Source organism: Zosterops lateralis (genome assembly GCF_965231275.1).
Source record: "Zosterops lateralis genome assembly, chromosome: 18".
Lineage (NCBI taxonomy): Eukaryota > Metazoa > Chordata > Aves > Passeriformes > Zosteropidae > Zosterops > Zosterops lateralis.
In genome coordinates this window covers 2,484,213-2,511,065 of record NC_139778.1, presented here as the reverse complement: position 1 = coordinate 2,511,065, position 26,853 = coordinate 2,484,213, and the positions used below count along the sequence as shown (strand labels likewise).

Genomic DNA, 26,853 nt, shown 5'->3' with positions numbered 1-26,853 from the left:
GCTTAGTGATGAGTTCCTTCATACCTCCACCCACTGCTCCATCCTGAACGAGCTGGAGACATCAACACAGCTTTTCATTAACTTGGGCTGCTTTCAAATCTATTAAATACCTTCAAAAAAAAACAAATGGATGACCAACTTCTCCAGCAGAGCTTGTTCGTATTTGCTCAGTTTGCTGTTGAAAACTACAAGGCAACCATCAACAACTTGACCAAAATTTGCCAGATGCAAGGTTTAAGGAGCCTTGTTCAAACCTCTGAGTATCTACTGAAGATCCAGAACATTCTAAAAACCTCCAATGGAGCAATCACACAACCAGAACTGTTCTACACTCCCTTAGGCTAATTTAACTTTGAGACACATGATGAGCACAATGAACTGATTAGGAAAGACAGCATAAAAACCACAAATCTGCAGATCTAATCTAATACATTAAGTGGAATGAAATGGAGAATCACCAAGTGGAAAAAAAAGGTACAATAAATACTGAAAAATTGCTACCTTTTGGTTATGAAAGAGAAGAAATATTTATGTGTGGATGAAATTACTAAAGGAATTCCAAAGCATTTAAAAAATGGAAAATTTGAACGTAACTGAATTTTATGTAGGGAAGTTACCTAAATCCACTTAGGCAAAGGTGATCTCTCTGTAGATTACATCACCAATACCCACTGTGTTATGTATCAGTATCTCACATGGAGCATAAAATCAATCAGGTGAGTGGTTCCAGCAGGAAGGATTTTTATATCAAATCTCCCTATCAGAGTAAATATATGAAATTATTAGAGATTTCAAGCACCCCAGAGCTAAAGGCATCACTTAAAGCATTCATTTCCATTTGAATTCTGAGGCCTTTCAAAAATAACAGGGTTAAGACCTTGCTAGTGGCACCTGTACCCCAGTCTTCACAAACCAAACCCCCTGAAAATCTGTACAGAAGCAACTCTGAATTCACTTAGAGCTTGACTGAGTTAATTTTTTTTTAAAAAAAGGCAGTACTGTGCTTTATCATGCACTCAGCACGTTGATTTTCTGGCTGCCTCCTACTCTGCAGCCTTGATCTCACAAGATCAATGGTTGAAGGGCCCAAAGCCAGAAAGCCTCACTCCAAAAAGGAGTCAAGGGATGACAGGCACTTCAGAGCCAAGCTGGGAGAAGTCTGGAAACACAAAAACCAGCAGGAGAGAGACTCCTTTCCCCTGATCTGGAGAATAATAAAGAGCAGACTCTGAAGAGCACAACCTGCTATGGACAAAGTATTAAAACCCAAGCCACATATTTTTCATAGATTTCTGAACTTCCAAGAACAATTGTACACATCAGCCCACAGACAGCAAACAACACTTATGCTGTAGCTAATCCTGTTTGAGTCTAGGAAAAGAGTTTTTCATTTTTTCCACTTTCCCAAGACAAATGGTTTTTTCAAGCTCTGGACAAGATGACTCTGCCTGCAAGAGCCTGGCTCAGGAGCCCCCAGAGTGCTGGTTCAGTTTTCATGTATCACCATCAATTAAAGAGGAGCAAGATGAAGGCAGTGTGTGTACACACACATAAGGAAAGTGCTGCATTTTGCCTGAAGCTTTCACCTCACTGGGGTGAAATACAGACCATCTTTGCAGTCCTACAGTGGCTCCATCCAGTTACATAAAAAGCAGTGTCTGCTCAGGCTCCGTGGAAAATAAAAACAACCAAACACAATCCTCCCAGCATGGAACAGAGATTAAAGGAAGGAAGCAAAACAATATGATGAATTCCACTTTGGCCAGGCTTGCCCAGAACAGCTTTATTTAATGGAAAGAATGGACTGACTTAAAGCAACGCTCACTAAATCCTTGCTGAAACAAGATCCATAAATCCAGCACAATGCTCACATCCAACATCACTGCTGGCATTAACTGTCGTCACAAGATACAAATTCAGGCAATTCTTGCAGAAGCAGGTGCACATGTCAGTGCAGGTGCACTTCAAACTACCAGGAGAAATGGTTCAAGAGGGAGGCAGAAGATAAAAAACCAGACCCTGGTGGCTTTAACTAAGATGCAAATTTTAAGGAATGGTATAGTTGATGACAGGTTTGCCACAGCTCAGTTGCATTCCCAGACTTGCAGTCAACTGAATCCTCCAGCTTCATTTCTCCACTGACTTTCAGGTAATATCAAAAACAACTAGCTCAGACAGTACCTCCCCCTCAACATTTTTTTTTTCCCCAGCAAATGCTCTTGTGTTGCAGAATTTCTTCTCTCTCCCAACTACTTCACCTGGTTGATTGCACATAAATTTAATGCAAATTTAAACTGGGAGCCACAAAATGTACAGACCAGTCACGTCATTGTCAAGCAGTGTATTACTCTGAAGATATTGCAGAGAATTTTTCAGTACAGTCCTTCCACCAGCAGCCAGGGGATCTGCTGCTGTAACAGCTGTTACAGTGGATTTCTTCAATCTGAGCAAGTGCCAGCAACAAGCTTTTGTAATTTCCCCTCCTCTCTACAATTCAGAATATCTCCTGTATTCCCAACACAAAAAACCAGCCTCACTTGGCTGAGTATGATGGAAAGAAACTATAACTTAGCAGAAAGTGTTAGAAGAGCTGTCTAAGCCAATAGTGATGATGGCCTTGCCAGAGCAAACAGGTGAAATGTCTACATCATGCAGGCAGCAGGAGAAAGACAACCCCAGACCCTGAATTGTGCTTTTTTTCCTCCCCTTTTTTTTCTTGTTTTAAAGGAACATGGTAGCAATTATGTTCTTACTATTCCTCTACAAAGCCCAGAAGTGCTCGTGGGAACAGAACACCAGAAATGTCTCATTTAATATTAAAAGTGCACGAGAACAAGGATTTCATTCCTTGTTCCCCAGATGTGCCTGATGTTGGTGTGCACCCAGGCTGAAGGCAGCAAACAGAGTGCATGTCAAGTGCATTTAGAGTCTGGGGAAGAGAAAGCCATAACAGGAGTACAATGCTTTTATTCCTCCTCCCCCCCTCTTCTTTTTTTTTTTTTTTTTTTTTTTTTTTTTTTTTTTTTCTTGTATTGTGAGAGAGGAGAATCCCAAGAGAAAGCCTGAAACATGCACATTTCCTACAGCCATATCCTGTTTGCCAGCTCTGCTACATAACTCCAGGCAAAGTGCCCAGCTCAGCATAAGAAATTTAACTAAGAAAAAGCTGTAGGGACCATGATCTAGATATCAAGAGAAGTCCAGCAGCTCAGAAATAACCTGGCATAGGAAAAAAAAACCCTGATACATCCACCCTTCAGTGACACTTACGTACAGGCTTTACAGTCACAGACAGAAAGGGAAGGAAGAACAAATCAGAGTCAACTCCTGAGACATTCCCTATCAAAATGTGTGTAGATGACACTGCCTTTTACTTTTCCAGCTAAATTACATCTAAAAATCCACATTCATTAATGAAATGGAAAAAAAACCCAAAAAATCCCACTGAAAAAAATCCCAACTGAGACCTGGCAAAACATTTCAGTAAGAAAGTGATTTAGAAAGGAAGCATTCATAGCAAAAAGCCTTTAAATAGCTTCTTTGAAACTTGACTCCATTCACCTGACATATGCTATCTCAATATTTGACAAAGATTATTTGTTAGGAGTAATTTCCAGTCAAGGAACTGTGTGCCAGAACTTTTGCTTTCCATGTGGAGCTACAGTTAATAACAGCTGCTTCCCAGTGGAGCCTGGTCCCAAAACTACCTGCTTCACTCCACAGCCCCAGGAGCACAGCAGCTCCCAGCAGCCCAAAAATTCTGCTTTCAAGTCACTTTTGCTTCTTACAGTGAAATAGAAATTCACTGGTGAAGTACCAGCAAGACAGGACAAGGCTGGAGGTGTAAAAAATAAAATCATCGAAGTAGCTTGACAGCTTGTTGCAATTCAGAATTAAGTAGAAGGTGAATGTGGACTGTGAAAAATCTGAAGTCTCACAGCAGCAAAGGAAAGGCTCAGGAGAGCTGACAAAATTAACTTCTCATACAAGCTTTCTTCCCTAACACATAGTACTAAAAATTCTTCATGGCTTGGAGGAGAGGCATGGTGTAAGAGCAAGTATCTTCAGTGAGAAATTCACTCCTCCATGAATGGATCCCACAGAGTTTATCCAGATTTTGCTCCTTCTGTACCCGGAACAGGGCAGCTGGAAGGAGCTATTTTCAGCTATTTGCTGGTATTTGAGGCAATGCTCCATCTGTGCTGACTGCTCAGCCTCTCACTCCGACATGCACAGACCTGCACACTCAGAACAGCCTGTTTGAGAAAGCAGCCAGAAATAATTGCAGCTACAGAGCTGGACTTGAAGAACTCAGACCTTTATCAGGTGAAATATGCAAGGGGAAGCAGCTCCAGAAAGGACTTTTCTTCAAGTTTAAAGACAAACAGAACAAGGCTGGCTCTTCTTTGGAGGAAGGCAAGCCACACCTGTGTCAATAATCCCTGGTATTTAGTACTGCAGGGAGTGAAGAGTCTGCTGCAACATGTATGCCCGGCGGGGAGGAAGGAACAAGCATGTCCGTGGACATGTCTCATCTTCCAAACAGCTCCAGAGCTGGATGGAAGCCAGGACCTCTCCAGGAGGTATTTCAGTCTCAGAGCCCAACGAGGCTGTGAGCTGTCTCCCTTCAGACAGAGCTGGAGACAGGAGTACGTGTGGCAAGGGGCAAAATAATCCCACATGCCAAATGTTGTTTTGCTTCCCGCACGCAGCACAGCTTTGACTGCCTGTGATATTCTCTGGCAATAACCAAGGTTGACCTAGATAAAATGGGAACCAGGTACCAGCTGGTTTCATGTCGGGGCACTCACTGTAGCAGGGCAGAGAACAGCATTTGCAGCTGAGTTGTCTCTACTCCCCTCTAAACTCTGCAAAACCCTCTGGTTCTCCCTAAAGAGCTCTGAAAAAGCATCTTCAAACCTAAAGCAAGGGAAAACTACACAGAGTTGGAAGCACAGAGAGCATTTTACACAATTATATTAAAAGGAAACTAAAACACGGAAAAAGAATCTGAGATCACAGTGCTTATCACTGGCACCTTCAGGCTGTGCTTCCAGGCAAAGGAATGAGTGAGGAAACAAACCACTGGAGTTCTGACCCTGACCCCGACCCTGGGAAATGCACAGTTCATGCTTTGAAAGTGTTTACAGAGGAATGCTCACAGCCATGCATAATGCAAGGCCGTATTAAGGATACAACTTTTCCCAAACATACTTTTCCCCTTCTATGGAACAAAGTAATTACACCTGAGATGAAAGTTAATGAGCAGGTTCAAGGATTTTTTGAGAACCTGGCTTGATGAATGTATGCTGAATTCAGAAAAATTATTATGCCTTATCAAAGTAAGAGTTAATTTCAGGGATTACATTACTGCACACACACCCATTTACTGGTTCTTAGTACTTACCACCTTTACTTTAAATCAAGATAATTTTGGTATTTAAACAAACAGGTTAAGGCAGATTAAAAAAACCACTGCAGTCAAAAGCCTCTAAGTATTAGTACACACCTACACATCATAACATAGCAGAATTACTTTACAAGTATGCTGAATCAATAAAAACTAAACATAATAAAGAGCTGATGATTATCAAGAGAAGGTACTTAGACATGCTTAGAGGCACAGTATTCCTCTGAAAATTTGACAGCCTTCTGCTAGATCCCATTTTGGCTGCCTCTCCATACAACACCTCAAGGATGCAGAGGGGACCCTTAAAAAAAAAACAGGAAAGGAAAAGATCAAAGTAGCCACCTGTTCTGAAAAACTGCTACTATGTGTCAGGCATTCACCTGCCAAGGGAGTGGCAAATTTCTTAGCTTTCCTGCACTAGCTGGTCCTGATACAACAATCAAGCTCAAGAGTTAATGATTTCCCTCTGGGAAAGCTCCAGGACCCAAACTGCAGGGCTGGGCTCTGTACTTGATCAACACTTGCAACCTGATATTCATCCAGCCCTCCAATATGAAGCACAGAACCCCTCAGGTGAGGCCTGGAGCACAATGTCAATATCTTAAGGTTCATTTTTCATTTTCCAGCAGGGCTGGTCCCTTTAGTGAGCTCTGAAAGCTTGTATCTTGTTATTGCATCAAGGCTGTAACCAGAGCCCCAGCAACCTGCACCCCTTAACCCTGTCCTTTCAAACCAGCACAAGGCCACATCTCACACCCAACCCCAAACCTCCTTCACTTTGTACCCAGGGCTCCATCAGCTGAGGAAAGAGCACAAAGAACTCATCCAGGCTGTGGATTTCACTGTTTTAACATTAAACAACAGATTTTGTTGCCTAATTATTTTTCCTTCAAAGCAGAAGGTTTTGTTTCTAAGGTGCTTTTAAGGCAAATGGGTGTTTATAATTGGTGACTGCTCAGGTAAAAGCAACTGTGACCATCCACAAACCTGTCCTGTTCCAGAGCCTGAGCACATCCACCCAGGTTTGATTTCTGGAAGAGCAGCTATTTCTATCCAGATCTGAATCTCCAGTTTCCCATGAGTGCCTGAAGCACTTCAAAATGCAGTTACAGTATGCAACTGAATATATCTGAATCCGCTGCTTAAAGAGAAATATTTTGCTTTTTGCTGCAAGCAGAGTGTGTTTTTGAATAACTCACAGATGCTCACTAACATGAATTCCATGGGCCAGAAGTCTGCTCTGGAAAAATGCTTCCAGGTGACTGATGAGGCTTAAATATTCTCCTCCTCCTGGCACACCTTTTCCTCCAAACAGGTGTATTAAAAACTTCACTATCTTGCCAAGAGTAGAGAGAAAACAGTGGTTTGACATCACAATGTTAGAACTTGGAAAGCTTTTTGTGACTTTTTTCCATGGCAAAAAAATAACCCCCAAGAAAGCTGCAGTCCCAACCAGCACTTTGTATTGGCTTCTCCTCCAGTGAGGAACTAGGGCTGAACAGCCAGAGAGGTGCCCCTTCATCAAAACCAACAAGGGCAGATTCCTTGGAATCAATAGAAACACCTGAGACAAATATAAAATAAACATCTTCCCAGTGGGGGTATTTGAGGCTCCAAATTTCATTCTCCCCATCATCACTTTACCAAAAAATTTTTATATTATTCCCCACTTTCTGTCTCTGACTCCACCCACAACTGACACCAACTGACCCTTCTGGAGGTTTTGTGTCTGACACAATCCAAGTGCATAAAGAGGCTCCATTATTCAAGGTATAAACCCTAGGTAGTTCATTCACAATATGTACAAATAAGAAAAACACCAGGGAAAAAAAAATAGCTTCAGCACTTAAAATGACTATAACTGACTGATGAATTAATTTATTTTTCCTCATTCATGCATTTTAAATTATTTACTTTCTGCCTATGGTCAGATAGAGACCTTGGAAAAGCCTTAGCCATATATAAAGGGCGGGGGAATCTATTTAAACGTATTTCCAGGTCTCTGATGTCTCCATGAAACTGAGCAGGCACAACTACAGCACTCTGCAGATTCAAAACAAAATTAAGTGTTAGCAAGTTATGCTCAAGGGCCTCCCTTTTTGCTGCACTTTGGATTTACAGTAACTGCAACACTTGTTACCTGCCACAGACACTGCAAGCTCCAAACAGTGAGGATGAAGAAGAACACTGCCACTTGGTGGAAAAAGGGGATAGGAAACATTTGCAACTGCTGCAAGTACAAGCAGTTCCACAAGGATGTTCCATCTCTCCCCATCCCAAGTGAATTTAACAGCAGGGCTGGTGCAGCTGCCCCCGTGCCCCACAGGCACAGCCCAGCACGGCACTGCCTCCACAGCGCCACCTGCCCAGGGCCAGCTGCCTCCACAGCTATGACTTAATATCCAAAAATACCCAAAGGGCCAAAGGAGACAATTCCCTTTTTCACCTGTGTTTGATGACATCTGTAAAGGATGACATGGAAGTCTGAAAATGGTGATTTTCACTCAGTTCAGCTTTGCCTCCCTCCTACTCTTCTCAAATCCTCACCCTTCATGCCACACTGGGATGGCAAGAATTACATTTTACCTTTATTTTATTTATTTCCTTTAATTGACATTTTCAGCTCTTGCAGAGTTACTATTGCACAGTCTACCAAGATACAAAATGCTTTTTATTTTTAATACACTCATTATTTCTTTGCTTCCTCACTGAAGCTGAAATGCTGCCCTGTGGCCATGTGTGGCTCTTCTTCAGAAGCACAAAATGCACCTGGACAGCAGCACACAAAACTCACTTTTAAACAAACCAACATGAAATGTCAGTGACATATTAAAGCAGCAACCACACAATTCAGTGGTGAGGTTTCTGTCACGTATGATTACTCAGATAAGAGCAACTACAGTCTAATTCTGTTCTTCCTCTCTGCCAGACCTATCCTCCGCTGCCCTGAAGTCCTACAGGCCCCTTTTAGAGAAGGCACAAATGCAACAGGGCCCTATTACACATCTTCAAAAACTTGATTTACACCAAATTTATCTTCTAAGGAAATCCCATATTTTTATTTCATAGGACACATTTGAATCCAGCAGTTTTTACATCTTGCTAGCATGTTTTCCAGGGCAAAAATGTAGAAGCAGAAAAAGGATAAAAGTGAGAGATTCCCTTTTCCTTTCTTTAAAAAAAAAAAAAAAAAATCTTTCTTGCAACAAGGAAAGGAGACAATACATTCCATTTCCAAGTGCCTGGGAGCCATTTCACACACTTTTACCAGCAGCAGTGCAGCTGCCAAGATTTCCAGCTGTGTATCACTATAAATCCATAAAAATACTGTGGGACCTGGAAGAAGGTGCTGCTATAAAACTAATTCAAATAGAACAGAATAGCTAATCACATCCATGTGCCTTCATCTTAACCTATCAAAGCCCTGTGGTATATTGAATTCTCTACAGAATTTTGCTTTGCAGCACAATCCTCTGGTTTTCATAGCAGAGTTTAAGGACTGTCTGCATCCTTGAGGAAGCTGCTGGATAAAATAAATGCCCTTGCAACTGTTCATCACTTGGCATCCTTGATGAGCAGGGCTGCTTCTACTGAACTAATATAAAAAATTTAAACATGGGTGTCTATAGTTTCAAATGATTTGGTCTTTTGTCCTTCAGCTTTTAGCCTGATCCTTGCTGTTGAACACTTATTCAGCAGAAACAAGGTGAAATCCCAAGATAAAAGTGATTTCAATCTATTTATGATAATAGCTTCATTACCTGGGGATCTTATTTCACTTTTAAAATTTATCTATGACCTTCACAAAATTCCTTCATTCAAAAGGACAGAGCTGGAGAAAACTGAATTGATTTTGGCCTTCCATGGCCTCTAAGGGCACAGGATCATTTATTCATTAAATTGTTCTAAATGAAGAAATTATTCCAACTAACATTGGTCATACAGAATTCTGCACTGGATGCTGCACCTCCCACATCACTGCAAAACAGGTGAGATGCTGCCAGGAACCTTCAGCTCTAATGCACAACATGACCAAATCCAGGAAGGTTGACCTTCCCTGTGACAGCCTGTGCTCTATTAACTGCCTTTGGCAGAAGCCACTAAACCCAGAAACACAGGTTAAAGCTCCAAAAGGTGTGGAACTAACTACAGATTACAAATGAACACCAAGCCATGCTGTTAAGACTTACTCCTCTTGTACTGAGCTTCCCCACCACCACCAGACCACACTTTCAAATACCTTTAGGTCACCAGCCTCAGGTTTTTCAGTCTCTGAATCGTCATCTTCCTACAAGACAAGAATTTACAGGATTAAGCTTAAAGAGCAGGCCTGGCAAGTAACTGAACTTAACAGCAAAGGGCATTCAGCAGCCCAGCAGTAGTCCAAAACCCTTTCCATGGAGGGTAGTTTTGTCCCACCCACTCATAACCAGAAAACAAGTCCTATAGTCAGGGGAAGAAGTGTTAGTTTGGTTTTGGGGGGTTTTGTAGGCAAAAGCATCACTCAGCAGTTGTCCCTATAAAACTCATGCAGCTCTGGAATACTCAGAATTAGACAACAAGAAGCAACAGAACTGGGGAAAAAAGCATTTGTCCTTTGATAATTCTGTCCCCTCCAGCTGGCAGGTGGTGATTGAAGAGCCTCTGTTCAGCAGTACCCACAGAAAAAGCAGCATTTACAAGACCTGTGAGAGTCCCAAGCATCAGCAACACACAGAGCACACACAGCTGGCCTGCACCAAACCAAACATGCAGCTTGGAGAGGGTCTGGCCTAGCACCAAGTTCCAGGGTCCAGCAGACACAACTCCCTCACTGGGGCAGAGCTCCTGTGCCTTGCTGGCAGATGCTGGGAACCTCCACAGAAGGGAACACTGACAAATCTCAGGTACCAGTCACCATTAAAAAAAAAAAAATAAATATATATGAACCATAAATAAACCAAAGAACCAGGGTAATTTCTGCCCTGTGAGAGCTCAAAATGCTGAACACAGCATTGTGTGAAAATCCACACCAGGTGAGCAGGAAGCGCTGGTTTGATCCCCACTGGCAGAAAAACTCCTGTCTCCCCACTGGGCATCCTCCAGGTACCCATTTCTAGACATAAACACATACTCTGGGTTCAAAGCAAGTTTGAGGAGCAGAAAGTGTTTTTCATGCTCACATAACTCAGCAAAATGGGTTTTCTTCCACACTTTCCCACAAATTTCAATGTTGGCTCCAATGCATGAACTTGGTGTTTCAGATTCAAAAAGGGAAACAGAAGAAAAAGTGAAATGAGAAGTGCAACCAAAAGGAAGAGTTTACAAGGAACTGCCCACCTCAAAGTATTGGTGCATGAGCCAGCCCTGACAAGGCAAGCTAGAGACTGACCACACAGTAAGGTCAGTAAGTTTTAACTGACTGAATTTAGATGCCTCTCTTACAGATGTGAGACAAAAACTCCTCCACTTCAGCTGCCCTCCAGCTTCCCTTTCTGAAAGATGCACAAATATCACAATAATTCAGTCCAGACTGTCAAAGGTTAATTACAGTTAGTTTGTAACTAGAAAAGAACCAACTAACTTGGTGTTTACCACAAATGAGATTGCTCTCCCCTCTACAGTCTCTATTTTATAGATAAAAGTGATTTTCATCAAAGCAATAACGGGTTGAATTATTCATGTTGCAGACAATAACTGGAACAGCTCTCAAAAACTTCTCACCTAGCAGGCAGTAACAACATTAACCAAAAAAGCAGCATTACTGAGAACTGGCTTTGAATAAAAACAACCTTTTCAGTCACTGTTAGAAGTAATTAAAACACCCACTGGGTTGTACAGAGCAAAGCACAGCCTGAGCCCACCTCATCCTGCTCTCTCAGAACAACTCATAACCCCCAGGAGGGACCAGCACAAGCAATGCCAAGGAAGTTTTCAAGAGAATATTCAATATTCTCTTCAAGAGAATATTTAATGGAGAAAAAAACCCCTGCACTGTAACCACAAACCCAGGCAAGATCCACTGGCTGACACCAGAGTGATTGTCTGATTATCTGATAATCATTCCCTGAACAGCAGCTGATGATGGACACCAATTGACCCTGCACCAAAAGCTGTGTGTGCAGTAAAGCCACTCCACTTACAACCCCTTTACAATTCTAACTAAACACAGCTGACCTTGGCAAGCCACTGGATCACACAAAGAGCTTCCTCTGAACTGGAAAGACCTAGAAACAGAGTCTGCAAGTGCTGGACATAAAAAGAAGAATCACTGAAGCAGTGAAAAAGCTTCACTGCTTTGCTAAGGGAGACACCAGGGGCAACAGGGCAGAACTTAAAGCAGGAACAAGAGACTGAGGAATTTCTTGGCTGCAACTTGGGCAGAAAACAGTGTCTCCTAAGAGACTAATCTAACACACAAGGCAGATTTCAGTGAGGAAAAGTTATACAAGTAGACCTGGGGTTTTTGGCTATGCTGTAGAAGAAAGAACTGGAACAAGAAGAAGATGACACAGTGGTAAGAAAAAGGGTGACCATAAAGAAAGGAGATGAGAACTTTCCCTTTTCCCCACCAAACTTATTATGTCCCTACCCCAGCCCGGGGGCATTAGTTCTGTGTGGTGCAGCTGCATCCACAGCCTGTGAGCCCCATGCCCTGTCCCCCCACGCCGTGGTTATCTCAGAATTCCGGTGACATCAGACACTGCCATGCGCCCTGACAGACAAAAGCCACCCACACGGAGACAGGACACTGTTACATCCCTGAGGCAGGGAGTGGACTGAGCTACACACAAAAGAATAATTTAAGACAGCACAGAAGTTTATTCTTTTTAATCCACCAGCTGATGATGGGGTCGTTAACAAGGTACTTATACGTCAATTATGTTTAAAGAAAAGCTTTTACTGGGAGGGGCTGTAACAGCCTTTTTCCCATAAAAGAGTCAAACGACACCGACACAATAACGAGCAACACGAGCTGTGCCAAGCTGCTGATGGGTTTCAGGGCAAATGCTTTGTACTTGAAAACCAAGTGGAAAAGAGTAGGTGGAAAGTGCTGAAACCCACACGAGGAGTCAGATATTCCAGGTTCCACCACGGGTCGCTATTCGGGGTTTTTATTTGAAAGAGAAAAGCCTCTACAGCCTGTACAAGGGGTCAAGACAAGTTCCCGGAGCAGGGAGGTACTTACTGACTGCCGGCTGTTCTCATCGTCCTCCTCTTCGTACCCTTCCTCGTCCCCATCCAGACGGGTAAAGTCATCTTCCCCGTACCCAACTGAGACCAGGCCTCCTTTCTCTCCTAAGAAGGAAGAGAAAAGGAAAACGGTAAGGAAAGGGGAGGGGGCAGCGTGCGGGCCCTTCCCTTCACACAGGGGAAAGCGCCAGGCCGGCGCGGGCCGCGCGGGGGACCCCTGGCGGCCCGGCCCGCCGCCTGTCCCGGCCCCCTGCCCGCCCTCACCCGTGGGCGCTCCCCCATCGCTCCCCGCCGTGCCGGCCTCGCTGTCCGACTCCGGGTCCGAGTCCTCGGCATAAACCGCCAGCGAGGAGAGAACGCTGCGCTTCGCCGCCGCCATATTCCGCCTCAGCCACGGCGCACTTCCGGCGCACGGGGATGACGTACCCAGGGCTGTCCCCATGGCAACGCTGCCCTTCTTCCGCCCTCAGCGGGCTCAGGGCGCACCGGGGGAGTCCCGCCCGCACCGCCCGACCAGAAACTGCTCGGGGAGAGCAAAACCCTCAGCGAGGCGGAGGGCAGCGTCTCGGGCGAGGAGAGGGGATGAAAAGTGCGCGGGCTGGCCCTTTAATTGGAGCTGTTGACGTCATTTTGTGGCGCCGCGACAGCACCTGCCGGGTGTGGAGCGAGCGCGGAGGGCGGGGGCCGGTACGGGCGGAGGTGGGACGGGGGACACGGAGGGGGCGAGGACACGGGGCCCTGGGAGGGAAGGGAGGAGGGTGAGAAGGAGCCCCCACAGTCCCCTCCATGCCGGGTCCGGGCCGGTTCGGTGGGCACCGAGGCCCCTCCGGTAGCAGCCCGCTCTGCTGTGCCCCAGGAGGAGGGGGCTGACCCCCAGTAAACACACTGTGCCCCTCTCATGTGAGGGGGAGTCTGGATGAGCATCCCTGAGAGACCCGAAAAAAGGGGGAGTGTGGCAGGGAGGCCCTGGGGGAGGGAGGTCGTGCAGGTGGCCGGGGGTCGCGGCAGGCCTCGGGGAAAGGAGCGTGGCAGAGTCCGGGTCTCGCTCAGATTCCTCGTTCGCAGCAGCCTTAGGATGAGCGGGAAGGCTCCCCCGGGCCTGGAGGGCAGGGTCCGGAAAGCACTGCAGAAGGTCTTCGGGTTCGAGTCCTTCAAGACTTCCCTGCAGGAAAGTGCGACCATGGCTGTGGCGAGAGGTGAGGCTCGGCACGGGACACGTGTGTGACACAGCTGGGTGTCCCTCTCCCTGGCAGGTGACACTGCTGTTGTGGCTGCTGTGAGCAGACATCACCTGGGCTGAGCAGGAGTGACCAGCCCTCCACACCCTCCTCTGCTCTGAGATGGTTTTGGTGGCCCAGGAGCACGAGCTGGTTTGTGACACCATCATTGCCTCATCCCTGCAAAGGGGAAATGGGAAAGTGCAGCATTGTTGGTGTCTTTTCTAGTTGTCTCCTCATGCCTGCCATCCTATTTGTGGTCAGATGATGCCAAACCTGTTAACATTCAGACATTTTCAGAGTAAAACTGTACTTGTGTTAAAGACAATACCAGTAGAGGATTTGATTTTTTTGGCATAGCTGAGATCCTCAGAATCGTGGGGCCATTATCAGGAACATTTCTGTGCTGATGTTGACACACTGCCCAGCAGGCAGCTGGGGGTGAATAGGCAGCTCACACAAACAAGCTGCCAGCTCCCCCAGCAGCTCTCTCAGAGTGAATCAGAACTAGGCCCATCCATTCAGGTTCCATCCATCACCATTCACAGCTGATAACAGACCTGTCAGAAGTGGGATTCTGTGTGCAAGGTGTCAACCTGGTGTCACTGGCACCTTCGTGGCTTGATTTGGATCCTGGTTAGTGCAGGAGCAGACTCTCATTGTAGGATGTTATCAATGTGGTTGAGATTTCCAACTCCTGTTTCATGTGAGGGGCCTTTCTGGGATAAGCTTTAAGAGGTTGTGGTGAAGTTCTGTCATGGGGTTGGTAATGTGGTGAGTGGAGGTCTGTAAAATGAGTGAAAGCAGCTTTTCTGGAGGAGACTCAGCACAAATAACTTCTCTTTATCTTGGTTTCTGTGTATCTTCTGGTACTTTTGTACAGCTGCCTCTGAATGTTTACAAAGCAATCTGAGGTTCTTTGAAGGAAAGCACTGCTGGCATGCAGAGCATGGCTGTGCTTTTAGAACTAAACTGAAGTGTTGTGTTGCTGTACCACCTGCACACATGTGCTGTTCCTGCCCACCCCTCCAGCCCAGCCTCAGGAACTCAACACCACTCAGAGGCCTTGAGCTTTGTTCTGTTGTTTTTGCAGGAGAGAAGGATGTCTTTGTGTGCATGCCCACAGGGGCGGGGAAATCCTTGTGCTACCAGCTTCCTGCAGTTCTGGCAGTGGGCATCACCATTGTCATTTCACCTCTGATTGCACTGATTCAGGTAACTGTCTCCTGTTAGCTGGGGAGCAGCACTCAGGGAAGGGTTGGGAGGCTCTGGAGGCACAGCAGCTCCACTCTTGTCTCTCTGCCCATGAGTCTCTGCTCCTGACCTGCCTCTGGATTCTCCTGATGTCTCAATGTGCTTTCCTTACCCTGGGAGAGGACAGCAGAGTATCTCTGGTATGATGCTTTGCATTTCTCTAAAAGGATGGTTTTGCCTTTAATAATAACCTGGTGGTTTTTATAACTGGGCCTTTCCATTTTCTCCAGACATAAACAGCAAAGCAGAGTAACTCAAATGCACCAAAAGATGGATCTTCCCTCAGAATAAAACTTGCCACTTTACCTATAAAGTAATAACTCCAGGAGTGATGAAGTTGCCTTTGAAGGCACAACTCATTCTGCATCAAAATGTCTTTTCATTGCAATCAGTCTGTGATAGGAAGAAGCTGGTTTAGCTGAGATGCTCCATGAGCACTTTGATCTGTGAGACTTTTTTTCTCCTCTATTTTGCCTTTTCTACTGTTTCATCACCTGTTGGGAGAAACAATTCCCTGTGAAAGCAGCTGTAGCATTGCTTAGACTTGTGTTTACCATTAGCACTGTGTGACATGTGGTGCTGCAGGCTCCTGCTTTGGGATTTGTTATTTGTGGAATTATTTTAACTCCTTTACAGTCTCAATGTAATACACCTTAAGGACCATAGCAGGCTTCCTGATACTTCTCAGAAAGATACAATAAAGAGTGAATTTGCCTCAAGTGTGAGGATTACTGATTTAACTCCAGCATGGCCAATATGAGTGAAACTGAGGTTAAGATATACCATTGATAAGAGAGTTATAAATAGGTTGAGATGGGCTCAATGAGTCTTAGGGGAAAGAGCTGGAGTGAAGCCCCAGAGTCTTCTCATCAGGCCCTGAGAAGGGTTTGCTGTGCCTGAAATGGTCATGATGTATTTCAGTGTAGCCAAACTCCAAGAGTTCAGCCTGTGCAGCTCATTAAGGGAAGGCTGAGGGGTGACTGTGAACGGAAAACAGAAACAGACATTAAATCAATGGCTGGAACCAGATATTGAGTAAAATAATGAGATACCTGTGTTTCAGGACTCTTCCTATCCTGAAATGTCAGGTCCTGGTCAAGTGTGAAGTGAGCAGGGGACAGGGAAGTGAATTTGTATGGCCAGTGTTCATCTGGATGTGATGCCACATTTTCTTCTTGGTTTTCATGACACAATTCTCATCCATGCTTCTGGTTCTGCTGCAGTGGTGATTTGTGTGATCCTTGTACTTTGTCCTGTCTCAGTTGTGTTAGGACATCTCTCAGTTATTCTGGAGAGAACTGCTCCCTGTTCTTGCAGGACAGGAGTGTTCATTTTCCATCTGTGACAACTCTGTAGTGTAAATACTGAGACATGTTCATGTCATGGTGCCTGTGATGAGTTGTTTTGCACAGATCCCTGCTAGTGCTCCTTAGCAGAAAAAAGACTGTCTTAAAGTGAATGAATGCACAAAAATGCAGTTAAATGTAAGAGCTAGATGGAGCTCACAGGTGAAGAAAAAGGCATCTAGAACTGAAGTTTTAAGTAACAGGACTGTAGGTGTGTGTTGTCCTGGGCTTTGATCCAGGAGGTGGAAGCTGAGGCCTCACCCTACTAATCTGTCTTGGTGCTGGTGACTTTCTTTATTCTCATTTGATTTTCATTTCTATTTTGTATTTACTCTAGGATCAAGTGGATCACCTTCTGGCTTTGAAGATCAAAGCCTGTTCTCTGAACTCCAAGCTGTCTGCCCAGGAGAAGAAAACCATCCTGGCTGACTTGGCGAGCGAGAAGCCTCAAGTGAAACTCCTGTACATCACCCCAGAGATGGCAGCTGCCTCTTCCTTCCAGCCAACACTGAACTCCCTGGTGTCCAGAAACCTGCTGTCCTACCTGGTGGTTGATGAAGCTCACTGTGTGTCCCAGTGGGGACACGACTTCCGCCCCGACTACCTGCGCCTGGGCTCGCTGCGCGCCCGCATCCCCCACACTCCCTGCGTGGCCCTGACTGCCACTGCCACCAAGCAGGTCCAGGAGGACGTGGTGGCAGCCCTCAAGCTCAAGCAGCCACTTTCCACCTTTAAGACTCCTTGTTTCAGATCTAACTTGTTCTATGACGTGCAGTTCAAAGAGCTCCTGACGGATCCGTACGCCAACTTGAAGGATTTCTGTCTGAAGGCGCTTGAAGTGAAGGGTGGCACTGGGGTAGGTTTTTCCTTTGGGGAAGGAAACTAAACTGGACAAAATCTACTTTATTGGTCCTTAACCTTCTAGGGGTTGGTGGGGTCTTGACAGGTCTGTGACAGAAAAGGAGGAGGTCCCAGGAAGGAAAGTGCTCGTGTGTATTTTCTAACTCCTCTAAAAGTGCTTATTTTTTTTTTAGTTCTTCTAAAACAGGTAGAATGTGAAGGCTGTGTTCCTGTCAGAGGTGTCCTCAGAAGGGGGTTGGTCTAAAAGAAAATTGATTAGGAATATGGAACAAGCATTTCCACTTGGTTTGTCACATCCTCTGTGACCACTGTGTGTTTGTATTCTGCTCTTTTAGTGTGGTGGGGATGAGCAGAAGCATTTGAAGTGTTGAATTTCCTGCTCTAGCACTAATTCTCAAAATAACTCTCTGCAGCTCAGCTATAACCTCTGCACCTGGGTGTGTTTGTGAGATGCTTCTTTCCTTGTGTCTATCAGGAGGATGAGGGGCTGTATTTGCAGCTTTGTTTGATTCAGGCAGTGCCTTTGTCTCCTGGCTCGCAGGTGTACTCCGGCTGTGGCATCGTGTACTGCAGGATGAGGGATGTGTGTGACCAGCTGGCCATTGAGCTGAGCTACCGAGGGCTGAAAGCCAAGGCCTACCATGCAGGTACTGCAGTCTGCATCTCTCACTAAGCTGGGAGAAATGAACTCTGCCACCTGGGTTGAGGCTACCTAGAAAAGAGCTTTCTAGGCATGCTTGGCACTCTGTGTGATGCTCACACATCAGGGCTGTGAGGTAAGTGCAGGCCCTTCACCACAGTGGCATTCCCTTGTCTCCAGAACTGGTGGTTTTGTAGGGGCTTTCATGACCTGAATATTACAATGGCTTTTATCCTGGGTGGGGAGCTAGATTTTTTCCTTTGGAATAAAAACAGCTGTTGCTGACTTCTGCTTGGTCCCAGGCCAGTTGAAACATTGAGAAGAGAGGAGTGTGTACCTCAATCAGTTTTAGTGAGGGAACTGGCCTGCAATGGGGGAATGAATGAGAAATAAAACCCTCTTGTTTCTTTCCTTCTTGTTTTTTGGGGGGTTTTGTTTTGTTTGTGGCTTTTAGGGTTGGATTTTTGTTTGTTTGTTTGTTTGTTTTGCTTAGTTTGTTTGAGTTTTTTGGTTGTTTGGGTTTTTTTGATTGATTGGTTAGTTGGTTTTTTTGTTTGTGGGTGGGTTTTTTTGTTTGTTTGGTTGGGTTTTTTCCTTTTTTAGGGGGTATGGTTTGTTGGTTTGGTTTGGTTTGTTGTGGTGTTGTTTACTTTCTTTTCCTTCCCAGGGCTGAAGGCAGCTGACAGGACTTCTGTCCAGAATGAATGGATGGAGGAGAAGATCCCTGTCATTGTTGCAACCATCAGTTTTGGAATGGGAGTAGACAAAGCAAATGTCAGGTGTGTGAGGCTGGGTGTTGTGCACCATCAGAGACTGAAACCTGAGCAAGGGGAAGGAAAAATCTCTGGCTCTGTTACCTAAAACACCTGACTCCACTGCCTGATGAACACTTGCTTAAACCAACAAAAGCAGTGCTGGAATTTTTTTTCTTAGAAGCAGCAAAACCAAACCTGGGAGGGCTTTGTAAAAACATTATACACAAGGCAGCAGAGCTCCTTTTTGCCAGTCATCCTCAAAATCAAGAGAATTGGAGGAATGCTTTTCTGCCACACCCTCCAGGGTTTCAGAAAGAGCCATCTCAGTGCACAGCTGTCTCTTTCACTTCCCTTAGAGCAACGGTTGCTGTTTAAAAGCAATGGAAAGAAAATCTGCACCTAAAATAATTCATCCACCCTCTATTAAAATATCAGAGCCAGCTGTTTTTGGAGATCTCTTGCAATGGGGAAAAAATAGCTGTTCACAAATGGCAATAACCGTATAAAAATACAGCTCCAGTCCAAGGACTGAAACTTGGCACGTGGTTTCCATTGCTGTTCCTCTGAGATTGCTGTCCCCACAAGGGCTCTGTGTTAGAATTGCTGCCCTGCAATATGGCTGTGCTCAGTTATTATTGTCATCACTCACTAGAGGGATAATTCAGGTGCAGCTCAGACAACACCCCCAACAGACCTGATCTTTAAAAGCCACATACAGAAGTTGCTCTGAATACTGTGGGAAAAGGGCAGGATATCACTGAGCCAATCCCATCAGTTCACAACTGTGCCCCTGTCACTGTGCTGCCAGGAAACAGGATCCCATAGCAGTGACAATTTTACTCCTTGATGCATCTTGCCAAACAGAGAAGGGAGGAGTCTCCTAGGACATGAATTAATGATCTGCTGAAGCCACTCTACCCTGTCCAGTGGTCATTAAAAAAGGCAAAGAGTAACTGAAATGCATAGGGCTGACTGAAAGTGAAATATAGCTGAAATATGCTGGTAATCTGGTTAGTTTAAAAGGAATGGAGTTAAAATGACTCTTTACAGGATTTTTTAAAAAAATAACTTAAAGAACATTGTACCCAAGCCTAGTTAATAAGGCACTGCTGCTTAGCCTTTGCTCTGTGTTGGCAGATTTCTGAGCATTCATGCATATGTTATCAAATAAGATCAGGTCTGACAACTTCTAGAGGTGACTCTTCTGGACAAAAGGGAAAACAGAGGTGGTGTCCCTTTTTTTTTTTTTTCTGATGGAATCTAGTCCTCTCTTCATTGTTAATTCAGTTCTGCTTACAATTATTAATCAATTTCTTCAGCAAACTTCCTGATGGGGTTTAAATGTGCAGGGCTCTGATGCTTCCTGCTTGGCCTGTTCCTGGTCTGTTTGTGTTTGAAGAAACACATTTGCTTGTTATGCTCATTTCATCTTTAGCTACACCCATATGCATCATACCTGCCCTTGGGTCATGCTGGCTTTGAGGAAGATTTGAAAACATTGGCAGCATTACTGTGCTGTCCAATTCTCTCAAAACAGGTATAAGCAGAATTGCTGAATAGTCAGGTACAAGCAGGTTTAAAGCAGTCTTGCAGTGCTGTGTTGAAAACCTTCCTGCAGAGATTACATAAAATTTAGTAATGATTCTATAGTCATATTTGCTGGTTAGGAAGGTTGCTGCCTTCTGAGGAGCACAGTGAGGTGGAATTTCCCATGGAGATTTTGGCTAAGCATCTTTTTAAAATAAAGTCTTTAAAATTGTGTTTCATAATGGTGCAGTTGTGTCCCACAAAATAAATGCCTTTTTTAATAATGCTGTATTTTAAGGTAAAATGTCCCAAACTCCTTAATTCAGTGTGTTTATTCTCAGTCCTCATAGCTGCACAGTTGTGTGCATGTTTGGGATACTCATGTGCTTATTGTTTTCCATCCATTTGGAGTGGCATCCTGCTCATGTGCTGTCTGGGTGCATTTGTTTTCTTACAGCTCTGTTCCTTTCCATGTCTTGGGTGTTAAGAGGACTAAAACTTCAGCGCGCAAATTCTCTTGCTCTTTTATTTTTTGCTGTTTTTGATGCCCACAGACACCACACTGGTGTGTGCAGTGCTCTGAGAAACCTGCAGCCTCATGTTCCCTGTTTTATTTTACCACATACAGATTTGTTGCCCACTGGAATATTGCCAAGTCCATGGCTGGATATTACCAGGAGTCTGGCAGAGCTGGGAGAGATGGAAAACCATCCTGCTGCCGCCTCTATTACTCAAGGAATGACCGGGATCAAGTCAGCTTCCTGATCAAGAAGGAGCTCTCTAACATCCAGGTGAGAGGTACAAAACAGTGCCCACCTGCCTGGATACACTGCCTTGCCTCTGGTCTGGTTTGCCTGCAGTAACCTCTCAATATGAAAAGATGAAATGAAATTTTCTGAGTACAGAGCTGTGTGGAGCCCTATTTCAAGGGATAGCAAAGGAAGGGAATCAGGGAAGGAAAAGGCTGCCAGAGCCAGCTCTGTTAGAGAGGAATGAGTGAGCAGAGGTTGGAACAGACAGGGAGGTGTCTGTAGCTGTTTGCCATGTAGCTCAGAAGGGTTGGATTTGATTATTGCTGGAGTTATTCTATCTGTGTATATTTAAATTGAAGACTACAGTTCTTTGTCTCATCTACTTTCAGGAAAAAAAAGGCACCTTAAAAGACTCTGACAAAGCTGCGATGACAGCTTTTGATGCCCTTGTGAGCTTCTGTGAGGAGCTGGGGTGAGTGAATTTCTTTCAAACACCACTGTAAACACTGGGGAAAACATGCCCTGTTCTTCCAGAAACTGTTATGGCTGAGATCCTGTATGTGTCCCTGAGGAATCTTTCATCACTCCCACCTCTGAGTTAACTGAGATATTGGTCTTGGAGTCTGACCAAGTCAGGGGGATGTTTAAATTCTCTGGTGACGCATTTTACAATCTTCTATCTTGGATGATGGGTTGACTTAGTTGCATTTGCTTTTGTTTTGATTCTCCTCCTTCAGTACAACACCCCTCTCCTAAGGGGGCAAACAGAGAGCCAAGGGATGGAAGCATTTAGATTTAATTTTTCTGTAAATCTCAGTGTCTCCACTCTGCAAAGCGTCTGTGATCCTCACTGACCTTAGAAGGACCTGATGGTGCTTAGAATGTTTCAGAAACAGGTTCAAATTATGGATGTGCCCAATCTAAATGCAGACTAGCAACCACAACATGCCTTGTTCAGGTTTAGTTCATGTCTTGTATGCTGTAATTGTACTAATTGCTGTTCTTTGCTGGATAAGACATCAAAGCTATAATTTTGCCAGGAAGAGAGCAGTATATGTCTGCTAACTGAAAATGGTCTTTGCATGTCCTGCTTACAAGTTCTTAATTTTGTTTCACTTTTCACACGTGGGTCTAGGACAGCTTTTTCAGCATGAATTTAACACATGCTGCTTTTCTGATGCCTTGGTGAGAGTGTTCTCTCCTTGTCATGTTTGGCAAACAAATCCTGGGTTTATGAGATGGTCTTGCTCGTGCTGAAGTGTGTCACAACACTGAGCCCTGGGGCACTTGAGGGGACACTTCTCTGCCCAAAGTCAAGTGATGCTGTGAAGTAGCTGCTGGGAGGCTTCTTGTTCTAAGAATTTGATCCAGTTGTCTGAGGAGCTCTGCTCCTTCAGGGGTGTGTTTCCAGCTCACAGATGGTTGATGTGGCTGGGGTTTATATAATCATAGAATGGTTTGGGTTGGAAGAGACCTTAAAGATAAACTAGTTCAACCCCTGCCATGGCCAGGGACACTTTCCCCTAGGCCAGGTTGTTCCAAGCCCCATCCAACCTAGTCTTCCAAGGGATGAGGCATCCATAACTTCTCTGGGCAACCTCTGCCAGTATCTCCCCACCCTCAAAGTAATAATCTGAGTAAGGGAATATCACTGACCTAATTAGAAGTCACCCCTCCCAGACTTTTTCTTCCCTTACTCAGCTTGATCCATTCTTCCAACTGTATATCATGGGATGTGCATCCCAGAGTCACATATTGCAGCACCCCTGCCTGGTGTCCCTGCTCATAACTCTACAGGAAACTTGCTCTGTGCAAAGCCAAGCCACGTTGCATTTCTTTTTTACATATTGAATTAATACAGTTCTACTCACTATGCAAACAGTGAGAGCAAACCTCAAAATCTGACCTTGCAGGGTTATAAATAAGAACAAATAAAGACAGACTGTGTACTGGCAAGCAAGTTTTTGCGTAGTGTATTTAGGCCTGAGTATGATAGGAGAACAATGGTCTAAGCTGCTTTTAGAGGGTGGGTTCAGACAAAGCTTTCAGTGGCCAGAGTTTCCTATTCCTCTTTTGCAAGGTGAAAAAAAAACCCAACCCACATAGCTGCAGCAGCAGAACACACCTTTATCAGCTTTAGGTGGTGGCTGACCATTTGCCACCTCTAGTTGGAGGTTTTGCTTGAAAGATGAAAATCAGAGATGAGTTTTCTTTGGTATTTGATGAATGTTGCAGTTCCTGAATCCAGACAGCCTCATGTATTGAGTTTGCTGTGCCTTGCAGAATAACTTTCTGGCATTGGGACATTGCTCTTGGTGCAGGGAAGTTTACATGGAGAGAAATAGCCAGGGAGTGAGATGAGAGTTTTCTGTGAACAACACAATCTGTTGTACCCAGGCTGGTTCTTGCTCAGCTGTACCAACTTCTGTGTCCCCACTTTACTGTCTATGAGTCACCTCATTTGTGCCTTGGAGATGTGCAGCACCCAAAGATAGCAGCAAATAAAATGAGAGCAATAAAAACAAGAGAGAAGATGCCAATCACCACCAGCCCTCCAACAGCCCAGTCACTTGTTGCAATCAGTTTCTCAAGGTCTTCCAGAGCTGCAGAAGCCTCTTCCTCTGATGACATGCTGGCTTCCACCCTGCTGGGGCCAGACAACAACAGGGTCAGGTGTTGTATCCTCTCCATGCCCTCAGCCATAACCCCAAAACCAGTGCAGGTATGTGTGGGGTCTGTTCCTGCAGGCATCCCCCTCCAAAAGGAGGGTCACTCTTCACAGGAATAGGAGCATAAACCAGAGGAAACACAGCTGAGACTGATTTAACAATCAGATCTATAGACATGTAAAGAGGAAAAGCTGCTTGCTGTACAGCATTGTGGCAGTGGAGATTTATTTTAATCACAGCTTATCAATATTTTAAATAATACAGTGTCTCTCCAGCATGTTCAATATGAGCTCTTTGTCAGCTGTACAGCCTATACATAAAAGACAAGTGTTCACTGAGAGAAATTCCTTGATACCATTGGAAGGATCTCTGGAAGGGAGACTTGGGGGCTTAAACTCTGAGGACACAATGGAGATTAAATGAACACTTATTTTAAAACAAACAAGAAAAAAAAACCCCACTAATAAAAAACAAAGATCATGTACAGCTTGTTTCTTCCATAAGGCTTAGAATAGTCCAATTACATTAAAAAGGTGTTCTGCTAATGGAGTTTGCTTTAGTAATGGTTTCTGTTACTCTGCAATAGAAGCATAAATTTTACTCCCACAGGGAGATCCAGTAATAATTTAAACTGGGATCTCAGTGGGTTCTACTCACTTGCTCTTTCACTGATACTTAGAATAATGACTTGGCTGTCAGCTTTCTAAAGAACATCCAGCATCTCTTCATGTGGTTTTACTAGAGCTTCCTTGCTTCTCAATGGAAAGAATGGAATATTTCTCACACTTTCTTGCAAATATGACTATGCAGATGTAATAGAGGAAGAGATATTGGTTGGTTTTGAAAATTTGCTTGACCTGCTGCATCTTCTGTCTGAATCCTGAATACTCTAAGAAAAATAATTACTCCTGTAAAGTGTTTCATCCTCAGCAGGCTGGATTTGACTCAAAGCACAAGCTCACACTTGCTGAAGTTTTTGTTTCTTTCTCAACAGCCAGATTTATTCAGTTCATGGTTTGTTTTCTGGGTAGATGGCAGATCACTGTGCTCAGTCTTTAACCAACCAGCATATGAGACATCAAAGCTGTTCTGGATTCCTTTGCCTTCAGAAAGGAGGCAGCCTAGATATAAGTTCCACAGCCCCAAAAGCAGAAATCCTGTGGGACTGCACACCCCAGGAAGTTCCTGTCTCTCTTGTTAACTGCAGTTCACCTCCCAGAACAGGAGAGATGTGTGACATTTTATAAATACCTGAAGCTGCTGTGGTTTGTAGTAGGTGCTTCCTCTGTTGCCTCCTCTTCACCCCTCCAAGAGATCTTGGCCTGTGGTGAGGGACCCCTTGCTGTACCTGGAGACTTGTAGAGGGAGCCTGGAAGTTGCCTCTTTGGGCTGCAGTAAATGATTAACAGCTGCTTGTCCTGCACAGGTGTGGCTAATCTAATCAATTTAAAGGCCTTGAACCCATCTAAAAAGTCCCAATTCAGTTGTTCCTCAGACATTTCTTCTTCTTCATGGCTTTATCCACTCCTACAGCTGTTGCAGTGCTTGTAAAGACCCACTGTGGCCTCTGTCTGGGGCAGGCTGCAGGATGTGGTGGAGAGAAGAGGGTTCTGTTTCCTGGATCCTGGCTGGGTCTGGGTTGCAAACTCCAGCAGGAGACTGGAGTGAGACTCTGAACAGGACTGCCCTGCAGTCCAAAATTCATTGTGACAGTTTAGATGAATAAACCATTGCAGAGCCTTGCACTGCTGTGAACTGCAATAAAACTCTCTATCACTTTCCAGTCTGGAGAAGACCAGAGGGATGGTGCTGAAGAGAGAAGGGAGGGGAGAAGGAGTGACACTGCCTGTGTGTAAAAGGAAACTTACTTTTCACAAGCCGAGCAAACCAGAGGGATAATGTTACAGAACAGAAGCTATTCCATTACGTCATCAGTAGAACTTCAACCACTTCTGCTGGAGGGGCTGGCCTTGCTGGCTTTTTGAGGTTCCTCAGGGAAAGAAGCTATTTCAACACTTTTATCATCACAACTGAAGTAACAGTATTCCCGTGCAGTTCCTCCTAGGCTTTCACAATATGAATGGCAGTTGCTGTGTTAAGCAGCAGCCTTACCTTATTCTGTGCTTTTCTGAATCCCTCTCTGCAGGTTGAAACTAGAGGATCCACCCTCACTGCTGCTCCCTCTAGGTGCCTGTATTTGAATACTGACTGAAGCCAAAACACAAAAGCTTGTGTGAGTGCTGAGCAGGGAGGGACCCAGGGAGTAGCAGGGTTGCAGTCAGCAGAAGCTGAAGATCTGCAGGAAGCTGGGCACTTGCTGGCATCTTTCAGGCTACCCTGAATGTATGCAGGGAAGCAGCAGATGAGGAAAACAACTGGCATGTCTGAATCCCAGCTGGAGGAACAGTCCAGCTGAGTGCAATGGTACAAAATAGTCCAAAGCAGAACGTTAGGCCTGTGAGGTGCAGACAAGTGTGTAGAAATTGGCCCTCTCTACATGGTGGCTGGTCCTCTGCTCCAGAAAGCCACCTGAATCCTTTAAAGGATTGCTTATTTTTCTTTCCTTCTCTTTCTTTGACAGTGCTGTGTTTATTCTGTTTCTAATTCAGGAACTCGCAGTGGCTGAGATAAGACAGGAGCCATTTCTCTTGTTCCTCTGCCTGGTATCTGTCAGTGCTTTAACTTGTACCACCACTGGGAAACATGCATTTGTGGCTTTTCCTGTTGAGATAAGGCCTGGCAGCTTGTTCCCAGTGACAGCAACCTGTCAGCCCTTGGTGTCTGTCCAGCCTGCCAAGCTTCCCCTGTCTTAGCACAGGCTGGCTCTGTGCTGCTGGAACAGCCCTCAATGGGATGCTGTTAATGTCTGCAGCTGGCACTGTCTAGCACAAGGCTGGAAAGAAAGTGAGCTCTGTTCTTCCCCAAGTCTTGTGACTTAATCTAGATATATAAAAACATCTGTTGAATCTGTCTCTGCAAAAGAGGTTCTGAGGCTCCTGATGTCATTTTGATTGCCACTCATTTGTGAATAAAATGAGCAAAGATTTTTGTGACAGGTTTGTGTGATGCACCTCTGAATGTTTAAATTGATGCTGTGCTTGAGATTGTTTGCCCCTAAAATGTTGGTTGGCAGTGGAAGCTTTGGGGCAGCCTAGTAAATTGGGAGTTTTTTACACTTTGTTAGTCTCAGTGCAAGTGTGCATGCAGGAGCTCATGCTACTGCAGTCTGCTCTTGGCAGTTGTCGAGTC

The 26,853-nt window shown here is 44.8% G+C and overlaps 2 protein-coding genes across 11 annotated transcripts in view; one reads left to right on the top strand and one right to left on the bottom strand.

Moving 5' to 3' along the window:
• The window catches only part of SAP30BP (SAP30 binding protein), a 29,511-nt gene extending 16,532 nt beyond the window's left edge, over positions 1-12,979 (bottom strand). The window contains exons 1-3 of one of the 2 annotated variants that reach the window (XM_083874897.1): positions 12,848-12,979; positions 12,579-12,688; positions 9,651-9,698 (exon numbers count right to left, since the gene is read on the bottom strand). In XM_083874897.1, the coding sequence (XP_083731023.1) occupies positions 9,651-9,698; positions 12,579-12,688; positions 12,848-12,962 (273 nt within the window). In that variant the 5' untranslated portion in view covers positions 12,963-12,979. The remainder of the gene's footprint in view (positions 1-9,650; positions 9,699-12,578; positions 12,689-12,847) is intronic. The other variant, XM_083874898.1, reaches the window with a different exon arrangement.
• Positions 12,980-13,046: 67 nt separating this feature from the next.
• RECQL5 (RecQ like helicase 5) overlaps positions 13,047-26,853 on the top strand; it is a 36,540-nt gene continuing 22,733 nt past the window's right edge. For 2 of the 9 annotated variants that reach the window (XM_083874451.1, XM_083874443.1), the window contains exons 1-8: positions 13,047-13,282; positions 13,652-13,779; positions 14,894-15,015; positions 16,738-17,256; positions 17,803-17,908; positions 18,569-18,680; positions 20,812-20,974; positions 21,325-21,407. In XM_083874451.1, the coding sequence (XP_083730577.1) occupies positions 13,659-13,779; positions 14,894-15,015; positions 16,738-17,256; positions 17,803-17,908; positions 18,569-18,680; positions 20,812-20,974; positions 21,325-21,407 (1,226 nt within the window). In that variant the 5' untranslated portion in view covers positions 13,047-13,282; positions 13,652-13,658. Of the gene's footprint in view, positions 13,283-13,648; positions 13,780-14,893; positions 15,016-16,737; positions 17,257-17,802; positions 17,909-18,568; positions 18,681-20,811; positions 20,975-21,324; positions 21,408-26,853 lie in introns of all 9 variants that reach the window. The other 7 variants (XM_083874449.1, XM_083874448.1, XM_083874446.1 and 4 more) reach the window with 7 other exon arrangements.